This window comes from Macaca mulatta, chromosome 10 (genome assembly GCF_049350105.2).
Source record: "Macaca mulatta isolate MMU2019108-1 chromosome 10, T2T-MMU8v2.0, whole genome shotgun sequence".
NCBI classification, from domain to species: domain Eukaryota; kingdom Metazoa; phylum Chordata; class Mammalia; order Primates; family Cercopithecidae; genus Macaca; species Macaca mulatta.
The window spans coordinates 28,008,967-28,021,231 of record NC_133415.1 but is presented as its reverse complement, the minus strand read 5'-3'; the positions used below and the strand labels follow the sequence as shown (position 1 = coordinate 28,021,231).

General features: G+C 57.4%; 2 protein-coding genes across 14 annotated transcripts in view; one reads left to right on the top strand and one right to left on the bottom strand.

Moving 5' to 3' along the window:
* The first annotated feature begins 7,121 nt into the window (after positions 1-7,121).
* Positions 7,122-11,622, top strand: DERL3 (derlin 3). 4 transcript variants are annotated; one of them, XM_077950384.1, is made up of 7 exons: positions 7,122-7,259; positions 7,380-7,442; positions 7,554-7,627; positions 7,744-7,837; positions 8,338-8,533; positions 9,049-9,139; positions 9,228-11,622. In XM_077950384.1, exons 1-7 carry the CDS (start codon positions 7,167-7,169, stop codon positions 9,319-9,321), a joined length of 705 nt encoding a protein of 234 aa, XP_077806510.1. In that variant the 5' UTR covers positions 7,122-7,166; the 3' UTR covers positions 9,322-11,622. The 4 variants fall into 4 exon arrangements, with proteins under 4 accessions (XP_077806510.1, XP_015005337.1, XP_028684437.1 ...); XM_015149851.3 differs by having other exon boundaries at positions 7,377-7,442; positions 11,228-11,622; XM_028828604.2 differs by having other exon boundaries at positions 7,377-7,442; positions 11,181-11,622.
* Positions 11,618-12,265, bottom strand: part of SMARCB1 (SWI/SNF related, matrix associated, actin dependent regulator of chromatin, subfamily b, member 1) — a 42,785-nt gene continuing 42,137 nt past the window's right edge. For 9 of the 10 annotated variants that reach the window (XR_013398572.1, XR_013398571.1, XR_013398574.1 and 6 more), the window contains exon 9: positions 11,618-11,980. Coding sequence is in view for 6 of the 10 variants with exons in the window: in XM_077948226.1 (XP_077804352.1) it covers positions 11,941-11,980 (40 nt within the window). In the remaining 4 variants the exon portion in view is untranslated. 10 annotated transcript variants of the gene reach the window in all.

The following is a 12,265-nucleotide window of genomic DNA, read 5'->3' as shown; positions in this document are numbered from 1 at the left end:
GTCTGGCTATAGATCACTGAGAGGCTATGATCTCCTGCCCTTCACGGGTCCTTGCCTAGTCCATGAGCAGCACACGGGCCCATTCCTGCCTCCCCACTTTTGCTCAAGCCTTTCTCCCTGCCTAGCACATCCCCTCCTCCTACTCTCCTCTTCAGGAGCTCTCCTGCCCCACGGCTGCCCTTGACCACTCACCAGTGGGTTTCCACTCCCTGCCTGGTATGGGATTCAGTGTCTCCTCCCCCGGCCAGAAGCTGAGCTCCTGCAGGTACCCACAGCGACTCCCTCCCCAGCCCTGCAGGCTTCTGTGGCTGTTCCTGACCATAGGCCCATGAGAGCTCCTGGCTGAGAGGAGACAGCCAGGAACAGATCAGGCAGAGAGGACTGGCGGGGCCCTCCAGCTTCCTCTGTTGGTGCATTCTTGCTCACACGCATTCACTCATTCATAGCAGAGATGGGCCTTGGATGCGGAGGCCAGCTGTGTTTGTTACAGGAAGGGGCTTCCTCCCAGAAATCTCTGATAGCCTCATTCTAGATCAGAGTACAACCTCGGAGCTGAAAGAGACTCTACACGTGGACCCTTCTGACCCCTACCTCACAGACAGGGACACTGAGAACCAGAGAGGGAAGGGAGTGGCCAGGCCACAATGCCAGCCCCGAGGCTGCAGCTCCAGCCCTGGAGTCCAGGTCTGTCTTCACAGGGTTCCCTGTTTACCAAGGCCCTGCCTGTGCCAGCTCCACAGCAGAAACCAGGGGTAGAAGGGCTGTTATGTGGACAACAGAAGCCCCTCTGCGTGAAGCAGGAATGACCAGGGCCACGGAGGGGAAGGAGCTGGGAGGACGGGGTGGAGGACAGGGAAGGCTTCACCCCACAGCACCCCAAGCTCACCTGCCCAATTCAATGAGTGGTCTCCCTCCCTTACTGGCCATTCACCCGTGTCTCCGCCCGGCGGGGGCTCACTGTCCCCCACGCGGGGCAGGCCAGGAGCCCTCCTACCTTCACCCCCACTACTGAGCATTCACTGAGGCCTGTGGCTTCAGCCATCCTGACCCTCCCACTCCCTCGCTGTTAATGCGAGCCACTGCAGGCCACCACTCTCCTCCCCTGCTCATCTGATTAGGACAGAAACCACAGGCGACACACCTCTGCCTGGCCTGGCCCCGCTCCTCCCTCCCATCACAAGCAACTCTTCTTCATTGCCTCCTTCACCTTCTCTCCTCTGCTCTCTTCCTCTCCCCCAGCTATCTCAGGGCCTTTGCACAGGCCCTTCCCCTATCCTGGCCTGGTTAGTGCAACCCATCCTCTGCCCCATTCTGCTTCCTCCCTCCCCATCCCACCCAGAGACCAGCTTATTCCTGGAAAGTCCAGATTCTGCTACCAGGTTCAGAGGGCCAGGCCCAGGCCGCTCCCTCTGCAGCCTGACACAACCCACCTGGATGGTTTGTTGTTCTTGCGCTCCGGCCACAAGCAGCTGCTGCTGTGTGGGTTCCGGCTTCAGTGCTAAAAATAGCCCGTGGCCCAGACAGGAAGGGCCAAGGGGGACACAGCTGCTTCTGGGAGGGTCTGGCTGGAAGCCTACTCACAGCAATTGCAGGAGTTCCTGTGCTCGAAGGGGGTGGGCCCCGTGCTCACAGTCCCTGAGGAGAGGTCCCCCAGTGGACAGGTGCTCAGGGCCCAAAAGAGGCACTGTGTGTCATCAAGAAGAAAATACAGCTGCACCAGCAGGTACACAAACATTCAGTTTGTTTCTGATTCTTGTGGTTAGTTACAACAGGCATGGACTGCCTTTAGAATAAAATATATTTAAAAATTAAGTGCTCGGGACTCTAACAGAAGTAGGTGAGCTCTGGTCCCTTTGAAGGTGATCAGGGAGGGCTTCCTGGAGTAAGAGGCACTTTTACCCTCTGCTCTTCCTCTCTTATTTTTAAAATTTTACTGATTTTGCTTTTTAAAAAACATTTATTTTATTATTTTATTATTTTTATTATTTTTGAGACAGAGTCTGTTCTATCGCCCAGGCTGGAGTGCAGTGGCACGATCTTGGCTCACCGCAACCTCCGCCCCCGGGGTTCAGGTGATTCTCCTGCCTCAGCCTCCTGAGTAGCTGGGATTACAGGTGAGCGCCACTTCACTCAGCTAATTTTTGTATCTTTAATAGAGACGGGGTTTTACCATGTTGGCCAGGCTGGTCTCCAACTCCTTACCTCAGGTGATCTGCCTGTCTTGGCCTCCCAAACTGCTGGGATTATAGGCATGAGCCAATGCACCCAGCCAGGAAACATATTTTTTTAAAAATGTATTTTTAAGAGTCAGGGTCTCAGTCTGTCACCCAGGCTGGAGTGCAGTGGTGCAATCTCTGCTCACTGCAGCCTCGACCTCCCTGGCTCAAGGATCCTCTCGCCTCAGCCCCCTGGCTCTCCCTGCCTTCCCAGTTGGGGCTACAGGCATGCACCACCAAGTCTGGCTAATTTTTGTATTTTTTTGTAGAGATGGGGTTTCTGTATGTTGCCCAGGCTAGTCTTGAACTCCTGAGCTCAGGCAATCCGCCTTCCTCAGCTTTCCAAAGTGCTAGGACTATAGGCATGAGCCATCACACCCAGCCTTCCTCCTTTTTTTTTTTTTTTTTTGGTAACAGAATGAATAGTTCGGAGAGTTGGGACAGTATTAGAGGAGAGAACCAGAGGCCTGAATAAGAGTTAGTGGTGGTGATGAGGCATAGGAGAGAAGGGAAAGGCCTAGAGTTCCGTGGGAGTGTCGGGTGTGACATAGGGGGCCGGGCGTGGTGGCTCACGCCTGTAATCCCAGCGCTTTGGGAGTCCAAGGGACGATTGTTTGAGGACAGGGGTTTGAGACCAGCCTAAGCAACACAGTGAGACGCCATCTCTATAAAAAAAATTTAAAAATTAGCGGGACATGGTGGCATATGCCTGTTGTCCCAGCTACTCGGGAGGTTGAGGTGGGAGGATCACTTGAGAGCAGGAGGTTGAGGCTGCAGTGAGCTGTGATCACACCACCACTCTCCAGTCTGGGCAATAGAGCAAAGACCCTGTCTCTAGAAAAACAAAAAACAAAAAACAAAAAAACAAAAAAACATGCAACATGGGGCTTTGGGTACAGAGCTGACTCCAGGCTTGGGGGCTGAGGACGGCCCCTCCTAGTGTGTGAGGCCAGTGAGGGGGGAAGCTGGGTGGGGTGAGTATACAGAGGGCGCTCTCCTGTCTACAGACACTGAGAGGGCCTGGATAGGAGATCTAGGTGTCCTATGGGAGTCAGCAGGAAGGGTCACAATGCCAGGGAGGTGGCATGGGGAGCAGAGCCCATTGTTACCTTACCCCACAGGTCCCCAACCCATCCACCGTCCTCGGCACAGGAGAAAGAAGGCTGGCCCAGCCGGCAGGTCTGCCACCGTGATATTAGTGTAAGGCACTTCCTCACTAGGACCCTGGGAACTTGGGATACCCAGGGCTTCTCTCCATAAAGAATTATCTGGAGGGGCTCAAGGGTCCAAGGAGAAGTGGACCTAGTGTTTCCAGAGTGGCCTGTTCTGGGCGTCAGACTGGACAAAAAAGAATGGAGGTCTGCCCCAGGCCCTGTTCTGCTTCCTTATATGCCTTAGTTTCCCCATCTGAGGATATCCTGGGGCTCTGGAAAGGGAGCCTCTTCAGTGGACCCAGCCGCTGCTCCCTGGATGTCCTGCCATGCTCCCTCCCAGCCCTGGCTGGCCTCCCCCACCCACCCCAGGCTCCTGGCCTCCCAGGAATGTGCTTCTCAGCCCCCAATCTGGGCGCCTGTCTTATCGGCCCCCAATCGAAGGGGAGACAGACGCCCCGGTCGACAATGACGGCCCCTCCTGTTAGCCCCAGCCTGACCCTGAGTTGAGGGCCAGCCAGCGCCTGCTAAGTGCCTGGAGGAGGAATACCTCCCCTTCCCCACACTGACATGAAACCCGACCTCCTGTACCGGCTCCTTTGTGCCCGCTGGGCGCCGCGCCGGCGTCAGAGGCCCTGGGTCCCCACCCTGCCGCACACTGTGGCTGCCAGGGTGGGATTTGCTCTGCCTGGCATGCTTCCAACATGACCTTAGCCTGCTTTGCTGGAAAACCAAGGTTGTCTGCGGGGGTCCCCTCACCCTGCTCCCAGTCCCCAACCCCTCAGAGTCTTGGTCCAACCCCTGCTGTATGAGGCCAGACCTTCTCACATCCCTCCAGCAAATGCACATCCCTCCAGCACTCCAGGCCCTCCCCCTCCCCTCCAGAGCAGGGAGGAAGGCTCCTGAACCCACTCTCATCAGGCACTGGTCTCAGCCCACTCCCCAGGGAACCCCCCTCAGGGCGCTCGTGGGACCCTCATGCTCTTGGGATCCACCTGAGAACCTTCTCAGCCAGTTCTCCCTCTTGGCCAGTTCCAGTCTCATCGGGGGACCTCACAGCCCTGTCCAGAGCATCCCTCGTCTTCCACACTTTCCTCCAAGGCTGCACTCCCCTTGTTTGTGAAGGCACATCCATTTGTGTGCCTCCCTCTCCCTCCTGCCTGCCATTATCCTGGTTACCAGGAGCCTTAGCATGGCTGCAACTCAGTCCCTTCCCAGGCCACGTCTCCCTGGATTATCACTGCCTGGCTCCTGAAGCCCTTTCCTGGCTCAGCCTCCCTCGGCCTCCCCAGCTGGGGCTGCCTTCCCTCCCTGGCTACTGCAGGTCAGGCTACCCAGGCCTGGCCTCTTTTCTCCATCGACCCTTGCCCCTTGAGCATCTCACACATGCCCAAAGCTACACATACCATTGATCTACTACTGGATGACAGCACCCACATTAGGACTGTCTGCTCCAACCCCCACCCCAACACCACACTCAGATTGTTCCAAGCGATGTCACACAGAGGCCTCAAATTTGATGAGGCCAGAACAGGACCCTCTATCCCCCTCACCTTCTCCCCACAAGCCCTCCATCTCAACAAAGACGACCACCATCCATCCACTCTGCAGCTCAGGCCTCTGAATCCACTTGGACTCCCCTCTCTCAGCCCTGTCCCATCTGTGGACAAACCCGTATCCCACCCCGCCTCGTCCTCCAGATTCCACCCCCTCAAATAATCACTGTCCCTTAAAGCCTCCCCCTGCTCACGGATTCCTCTGGCAGTCCACTACCCTAAGAGCAAACACAGAGGGTTTTGTTTTGTTTTGTTTGTTTTAAGTTTAGTAACATATACATAACATAAAATTTGTCCAAACTATTTTTAAGTGTTCAGTTCAGTGGTATTAAACATTCTTATGCAACCATCCCCACCACATCCATCTCCAGAACTTTTTCATTTTCCCAAACTGAAACTGCACTCATTAAACAATAACTCCCTGATCCTTCTCATATAAGTGGAACCATACAGTATTTGTCTTTTTGTGACTGCCTTTTTTTTTTTTTTCTGAGACAGAGTCTCACTCTGTTGCCCAGGCTGGAGTGCAGTGGCATAATCTTGGCTCACCGAAACCTCCATCTCCCGGGTTCAAGCAATTCTCCTGCCTCAGCCTCCCGAGTAGCTGGGATTACAGGCGCCTGCCACCACGCCCGGCTAATTTTTGTATTTTTAGTAGAGACGGGGTTTCACCGTGTTGGCCAGGCTGGTCTCAAACTCCTGACCTCAGGTGATCCACCTGCCTCGGCCTCCCAAGTGCTGGGATTACAGGTGTGAGCCACTGTGCCCAGGATTGTGACTGGTTTACGTTACTGAGCGTAATGTCTTCAAGGGTCATCCATGTTGCATCATGTGTCAGAATTTCATTCCTTTAAGGTTGAATGGTATTGTTTTGCATGTAGACACCACACTTCGTCTGTCTCATCGCTGGGTGAACCAATGTGAACCATTGTGAATAATGGGGCTATGAACATGGGTGTATGAATATCTGTTTAAGTCCCTGCTTTTGATTCTCTTGGATATGTACCCACAAGTAGCATTGCTGGATCATACGATAATTCTATTTTTAGTTTTTTGAGTCATGGTCATGTTGTTTTTCACAGCGGATGCACCATTTTATATTCCCACCAATGGTGCCCAAGGGTTCCAATTTCCCCATATCCTAGACAACACTTTATTGTTTTGCTTTTCACAGTTACCATCCTAATGGCCACAGGGATCCTTGTAAAGTGACAAACTTCACATCTTCCCAGAGGCATCCTAGGTTACCCCACCTAGCACTGCGGACCCCCACGTGTCCCCACCCCTCAGTTGGCAATACTCTCATCAAGTGTCAGCACTAGCTTATTGTATTGACTGCCTCCTGGCTGGACATTAAGAGACAGTGTCTTTTACTGGATGCTGTATCCCCAGCATACAGTTGTTTAGTAAACGGAGGAAGGAAGGAAGGGAGGAAGGGAGGGAGGGAGGGGAAGGGAAAAAGGGAAGGAGGGAATGAGGGAGGAAATTTCTATTTTCCACCAAAATATTGAGGCTCTCTCCTGCCTGTCCATTTGCTCTGGTGCGCCTCTCAACCCTCGGGCCCCACCTGGACTCAATCCCCCTATCCAGCCTCTCCTTCCGTGGCCCCCGGGAAGAACTCCGACAGGGGCCAGCACATTTGAGTGGGGCCCTGGAGGTTTGGACACATTCCCGAATGCCTCCCTGCTGTGGATCCGGTGGGCCTGTCTCGGGTTCGCAGCGAGGAGAACGTTGTGGCTAGGTTGTCAGTGAGCTGGAAGTGAGCCAGCACTGTCTGAGCCGCCACACTCCCTGCGCCCCCCACGCGCCCCGCTACGCGCCCGCCCCCACGCGCCCCGCCCCTTCCTGTTTTGCCTCGCCTGCTCGGGTCTTCGCTCCTCTAATCCTACGATCTTAGCCCCGCCCCCGTGGTGTCGTGGGTCCTCGCTACTGGTCCTCTCCTAGAAAGCCGCGAAGTGACCAGTTCCTCATTGGCCACACGTTCTCCCGCGCCACCACCGCAGCCACAACAACCGCCACGTGCTCAACCTTGGCGCCTGCCCATTGGCCACCAGCCTCTACCCGCCCACTCTCCCTTTCCGCCCCTAATTGCCCTCTTCCTCCTTCCATTGGCTGCCGGGCTCAGGCGCTCTCTTTTCAGCCGGGGCGCGCAGCGCCTCGGATGCGGATTGGTAGAAGGCGGGGCTGGGAGGCGGGTTAAAGAGCGCCTTGCTGGCTGGGCCACGCGTGCTTGAGAAGGTTCAATGGCGTGGCAGGGACTAGCGGCCGAGTTCCTGCAGGTGCCGGCGGTGACGCGGGCTTACACCGCAGCCTGTGTCCTCACCACTGCGGCGGTGGTAAGCGGCCGGGCGGACCGGACGTCGCCTTGGTTACAGCCTCTGGCGGGAGGGTGAGGGTCGCCATGGTTACGGCGTGGCTCCCTGGCAGCTCTTGACTGGCCCCTGGTTCTACAGCAGCTGGAGCTCCTCAGCCCGTTTCAACTCTACTTCAACCCGCACCTTGTGTTCCGGAAGTTCCAGGTGAGGCCGCCCCGCCCCGCGCACCTGTGGGCCCGGCCCGCCCACCCCGCACCTGACAGCCCACCCCGCACCTGACCGCCCACCCTGCACCTGACCACCCGTACTCCGCAGGTCTGGAGACTCGTCACCAACTTCCTCTTTTTCGGGCCCCTGGGATTCAGCTTCTTCTTCAACATACTCTTCGTGTATCCTGCGCCCTGCGGACATAGGCTGGGTGGAGGGCAGGCCCGCCGGGCTGGGAGAGCCCGGGACGGGGAAACTGAGGCCCCACCTGGTGGCACTTCCTATACCGACGCCATAGGTTCCGCTATTGCCGCATGCTGGAAGAGGGCTCCTTCCGCGGCCGCACGGCCGACTTCGTCTTCATGTTTCTCTTCGGGGGCGTCCTTATGACCGTATCCTTCCCGCAGGCTCTGGAACCTCGGGCTAGGGCGCCTCGGGGTCCGGCCTGTGTTGGTCCTGGGGCTTGACGTGAACAGCCGCACCAGAAAGGGACACAGTCCTCTCTCCAGCTTAGTCTGTGTTGAGGGTCGACTTTGTGCTCAGCTGCAGGGGCCAGGGCTAGATCTTCAGTGCTCTATGCAAAATACAAGGCGATGCACAAAAGAGCCAGGTGGGGTGTCAGGGCCACTAGCTGAGCCCTGAATGCGAGTAGCCGGGAGAAACTGGGGCAGGGACAGGCAGTGGTTGGACCCTGGGATGAGGCTGTAGGTGTGCAGGGCAGATCTCATGGGACCTGAAGCGGACTGTCTGTCGCCTTTATTGGACGGGCTCATCTTGATGAGGGAATAGCACAGAGGGGAGATGAAGGGAAGAATTCCGGGGGCTTGAGAAGTCAGAGGGGCCCTGAGCTTGGGCTGAGGCCTGCCACCGGAGCACCTTGACTCTGGCCCAGCTGCTGGGATTCCTGGGCAGCCTGTTCTTCCTGGGCCAGGCCCTCATGGCCATGTTGGTGTACGTGTGGAGCCGCCGCAGCCCTCGGGTGAGGGTCAACTTCTTCGGCCTGTTCACTTTCCAGGCGCCGTTCCTGCCTTGGGCACTCATGGGCTTCTCGCTGCTGCTGGGCAACTCCATCCTCGTGGACCTGCTGGGTGAGCCTCCTGGTACATCCAGTCCACCCCAGGCTGGCCACTCCCCTCAGGACACGCTGCTTATGCCCTGAGGCCCCTCTCCCATCCGTGCTGGAGCTCTGCTCACATCTGGACCTCTCATCTGGCTCCATCCCCATCTTCCTGCCCTCCCCGCTGCTGTGCTCTTACAGCCCCTCAAGCCACCTGGCCCACATAATTTGCATCTTCAGGGCTGATCTGCTGATGCTTGCGTGGTCCTGATGGGGGTGGGGATGGGCGGGTCAGGGTTCCTGCCCCATGGCTCCCACTCCTCCACTATTCTCAGGCCCTCCCCTCCCTGTGTCCTGTCTGCTTCTGGGCCCTTTAAGCTTGTCCTTCAGGGCCCACCCTGGGCTGACACTCTGCAAGATTTTGGGGAACTCATGCTCTGGGGCCTGCAGGGCCACCAGGCTGTGGATGGGGGCCTGGGGCAGGTTCTGCTGGTCTAGGACTCTGGGCTGTGGAGGGTGACCCTGCAGTCCGTGGCTGTCTCACAGGGATTGCCGTGGGCCATATCTACTACTTCCTGGAGGATGTCTTCCCCAACCAGCCTGGAGGCAAGAGGCTCCTGCTGACCCCTGGCTTCCTGTGAGTGTTGAGAGTCCTCCCTCCCTCTCCCCACCCTCAGATGGAGGACCTGTGCTGGCCTCTGCTCAACACGGGCCCCTCCCCACAGAAAGCTGCTCCTGGATGCCCCTGCAGAAGACCCCAATTACCTGCCCCTTCCTGAGGAACAGCCAGGACCCCATCTGCCACCCCCGCAGCAGTGACCCCCACCGAGGGCCAGGCCCAAGAGGCTTCTGGCAGCTTCCATCCTACCTGTGATCCCTACTTGGGGCAGAAAAAACCCATCCTAAAGGCTGGGTCCATGCAAGGGCCCACCCGAATAAACAGAATGACCTGCAGTCTCTCGGCCCACAGCACTGGCTTCCCCACCTCACCCAGCCACATCCTTCTCTGCCTGCCCCGTCCTCACTCAGTGTGGCCTCTCAGCCCAACTGTAGGTGGTAGGATAGGGGTGCCCATAGAGGGCAAAGAAACTGCCCATGGTTGCCCGGCAGAGCTTTGAGCTCACAGGTGACAGGCTCAGGGTTTTCATCCTGGCCCTACCAGGGCTTTTGGGCAAGTCCCGCCCACCATAGGCCTCCGCTCCATGCCAGTCAGTGGGGAATTTCACCAGATTTCGGCTGCTGGGGCCAGGACAGGCCTCTCCTAGACTGTGCCGAGCCAGCCTACAGATAGATGTTCTGGCCAGTGGTGCCTTCAGGCTGATGCCGATCTAGCCTCTCCTGTTCCTCATCAGCCACCCTGACAGGTGGGCCTATAACTCATTTATCATCTGGTGACACCAAAGCCCCATGGAGTCAGGTGCAAAAGAGGGCCAGGACTGGGTCTTTCTTCTGCCCTTTCTATGACCCCAGAGCCTTAGTTTTCACCTTAGCAGAGTCCTGAGACTAGGTGAGGGAGGGACTTCTGGAAGGTTCTGTTCCTGCTCTTTTTAGCTGAGGACCTGTGTGAGCCTTATCTGACCCCTACGGCTCACTTTTCTCTTCTGACCTGGCAGCTTTCCTTGTTGCTCTAGGCCTGTCCATGTTGTGGTTTATTTCTGGATGCTCAGTGGCACGGGGCCTCCTCCAGCTACAGGTTGTCATTTTCATGGTAACAACACTGTTCTCTGTTGAATCTGCCCTCCATGTTGTAGCCAGACCTTGTGGAGCTGGCTCTGCGGCGGTGTGAACTGGCAGTCAGGAGGGAGGGCCCGGCCTCCCCCGGCACCTCCCAGCCAGGTGGCCCTGCCCGACCTGTGGGGTGAGGCAGCCAAGGTTCCTTCCATCCCACCAGTTGTGGAGGCACAGGGCTGCCTCACCCTTTCATTGCCAAGGTTCCTGCCTCATGGATGGAACAAACACCTCAGCAATGAAACCTGTTCATGTCCAAGAGCAGCTGGGCTGGGAATCTTCCCTTTTGTTCAAGGCCTTCCAGTAAGGCCCAGCTGTCCCCTTGCTGTGCGTGGGGCTCTGGGGAGTGCCACTCTTTGATGGAGGGCAGAGGCCCTGAGTGCAAACTTCCTCGGTAGAGTCTCATGCTAACATGTGCTCAAAGAAGCCCCCATCTCACATCCCAGCGACCAAGAACCTCAATCCCTAATCGGAGCTCTGCCTCTGCCCACATGGGGCCCTACCCCACTTCCAGGGAGCACGGCAATCTCTGACCCTAGCCCTGCCCTGGCAGCAAGGGACTTGCCAACAGCTGAGGGTGGCAGCAGTCTGTGCTGGGATCTGTGCCCACTCCTTTCAGTGAGGCTGGAGCTGTGAGCCAGTTTGCTGCCCTCCCAGATCCTATGTCCATTCTAAAGAGTGGGGACCCCTCCCTATTACAGATGAGAACACAGAGGGGACATGAACTCCTTGGAGGCAGGGCTGGGAAGGGACCTCGGGCTATGTCTCCTCCCTGCACCGTGTCAACCCCAAGAGCTGGCACCAGGCCGGGAGGGCTATTCCCATACTCCTCACAGCTGGCCTGTGAGGCAGGAAATGGCCCAGGCCACAGCACCTGCTGGGGTGGGAAAGGGCCCCAGTTGACCTGGCTATGGGTGCCACTGGAGCTAGAACAGCCCTCCTGCACCCAGGCTGGCGACAGCCCAGCAGTGCCCACACAGGACTGGGCCCTCCGCAGGGGACTTCAGAGCAGCAAGGCCCCAGCTGGCAGTAGCCTGACCATCTGAACACAGCAGAGCCAGGGCGGCCCAGGGACAGCAGGAGAGCTCACGGCACCTTTCTGAGGCCAAGCAAGCGGAGCAGAGTTAGGGCTGTTGCTGAAAGGCAGAGAACTCTGCCCTGAGCCTCGCAGCCACTCTTCTCAGCTCTCTGGGTCTGGAAGGAGAACAGGCTGAGGGGAGCTGAGGTGCTACCAGAAGCCCCATTCACCCTCACTCGCCCACCTGGGAATCTGAGGCAGAGGAGGGCGAGGCCTGTGTGCCAGCCTTGTTCACATGCCACCTTTGTCCCCCCAAGCCCCAGCCCCACTTCTGGCTCTCATTATTTTTATGCTAAAACTTTGAAGAAATTGAACATGACCTGTTGCCTTTTATTTAAAAACTGTTACTAGCCCTGCCTGGGGCTCCTATACAAAAACAAAACGCAACCTAAAATAAGGTTTCTTCCTGACCCCAGAGACTGGGGAGGGGCGGGGAGGGTGGGGGGCAGGACTGGGGCTCAGCAAATGGAATGTGTGCCGGGAAGGGCCACCCGGAAGCCCCCACTCCACCCCCACCCCGATCCTCAGGATGGCGCTGGGCTGTTCCCTCGCCTCTGTCCTTGCCAGAAGATGGAGGAGAGGCGGCCCAATCTTCTGAGATGCTCCGTGGGAGCCGCGTGCTGATGGGCTGGTTACCAGGCTGGGGCTGTGTTGGCGAGACGCCTCATCCGCCTGGAAGAGGAGTGGGGAGGGCAATGAGTCGGGGCCAGTTCCCAGCCTGGGTGCTGCCCTTCCCAAGGCTCTACGGGGCAGCCAGGTGTGGGGGTGGGAACAGAGGCAGGATATGGCCCCCAGCAGGTCTGGACCCAGCCTTCTCTCAGCCTCACCTGTCTGCCACTCAAGCCCTGCTCATCACTCCAGGGACCCCAAAACCTGGATCTGGGCTGTGGTCAGACCCTCAGCCTGAGGAATTGTGTTTGTTCCCTGCAGGGAAACATACTTTGGGGCTTGGATGGG

Excerpts from the sequence above, each read along its gene's own strand:
- DERL3 (XM_001084965.5), top strand. The coding sequence starts at position 7,167 with ATGGCGTGGCAGGGACTAGCGGCCGAGTTCCTGCAGGTGCCGGCGGTG. Across the intron at positions 7,628-7,743 it reads TTCTTCAACATACTCTTCGT|GTTCCGCTATTGCCGCATGC; the intron begins GTATCCTGCGCC and ends CCGACGCCATAG. Across the intron at positions 7,838-8,337 it reads TCGGGGGCGTCCTTATGACC|CTGCTGGGATTCCTGGGCAG; the intron begins GTATCCTTCCCG and ends ACTCTGGCCCAG.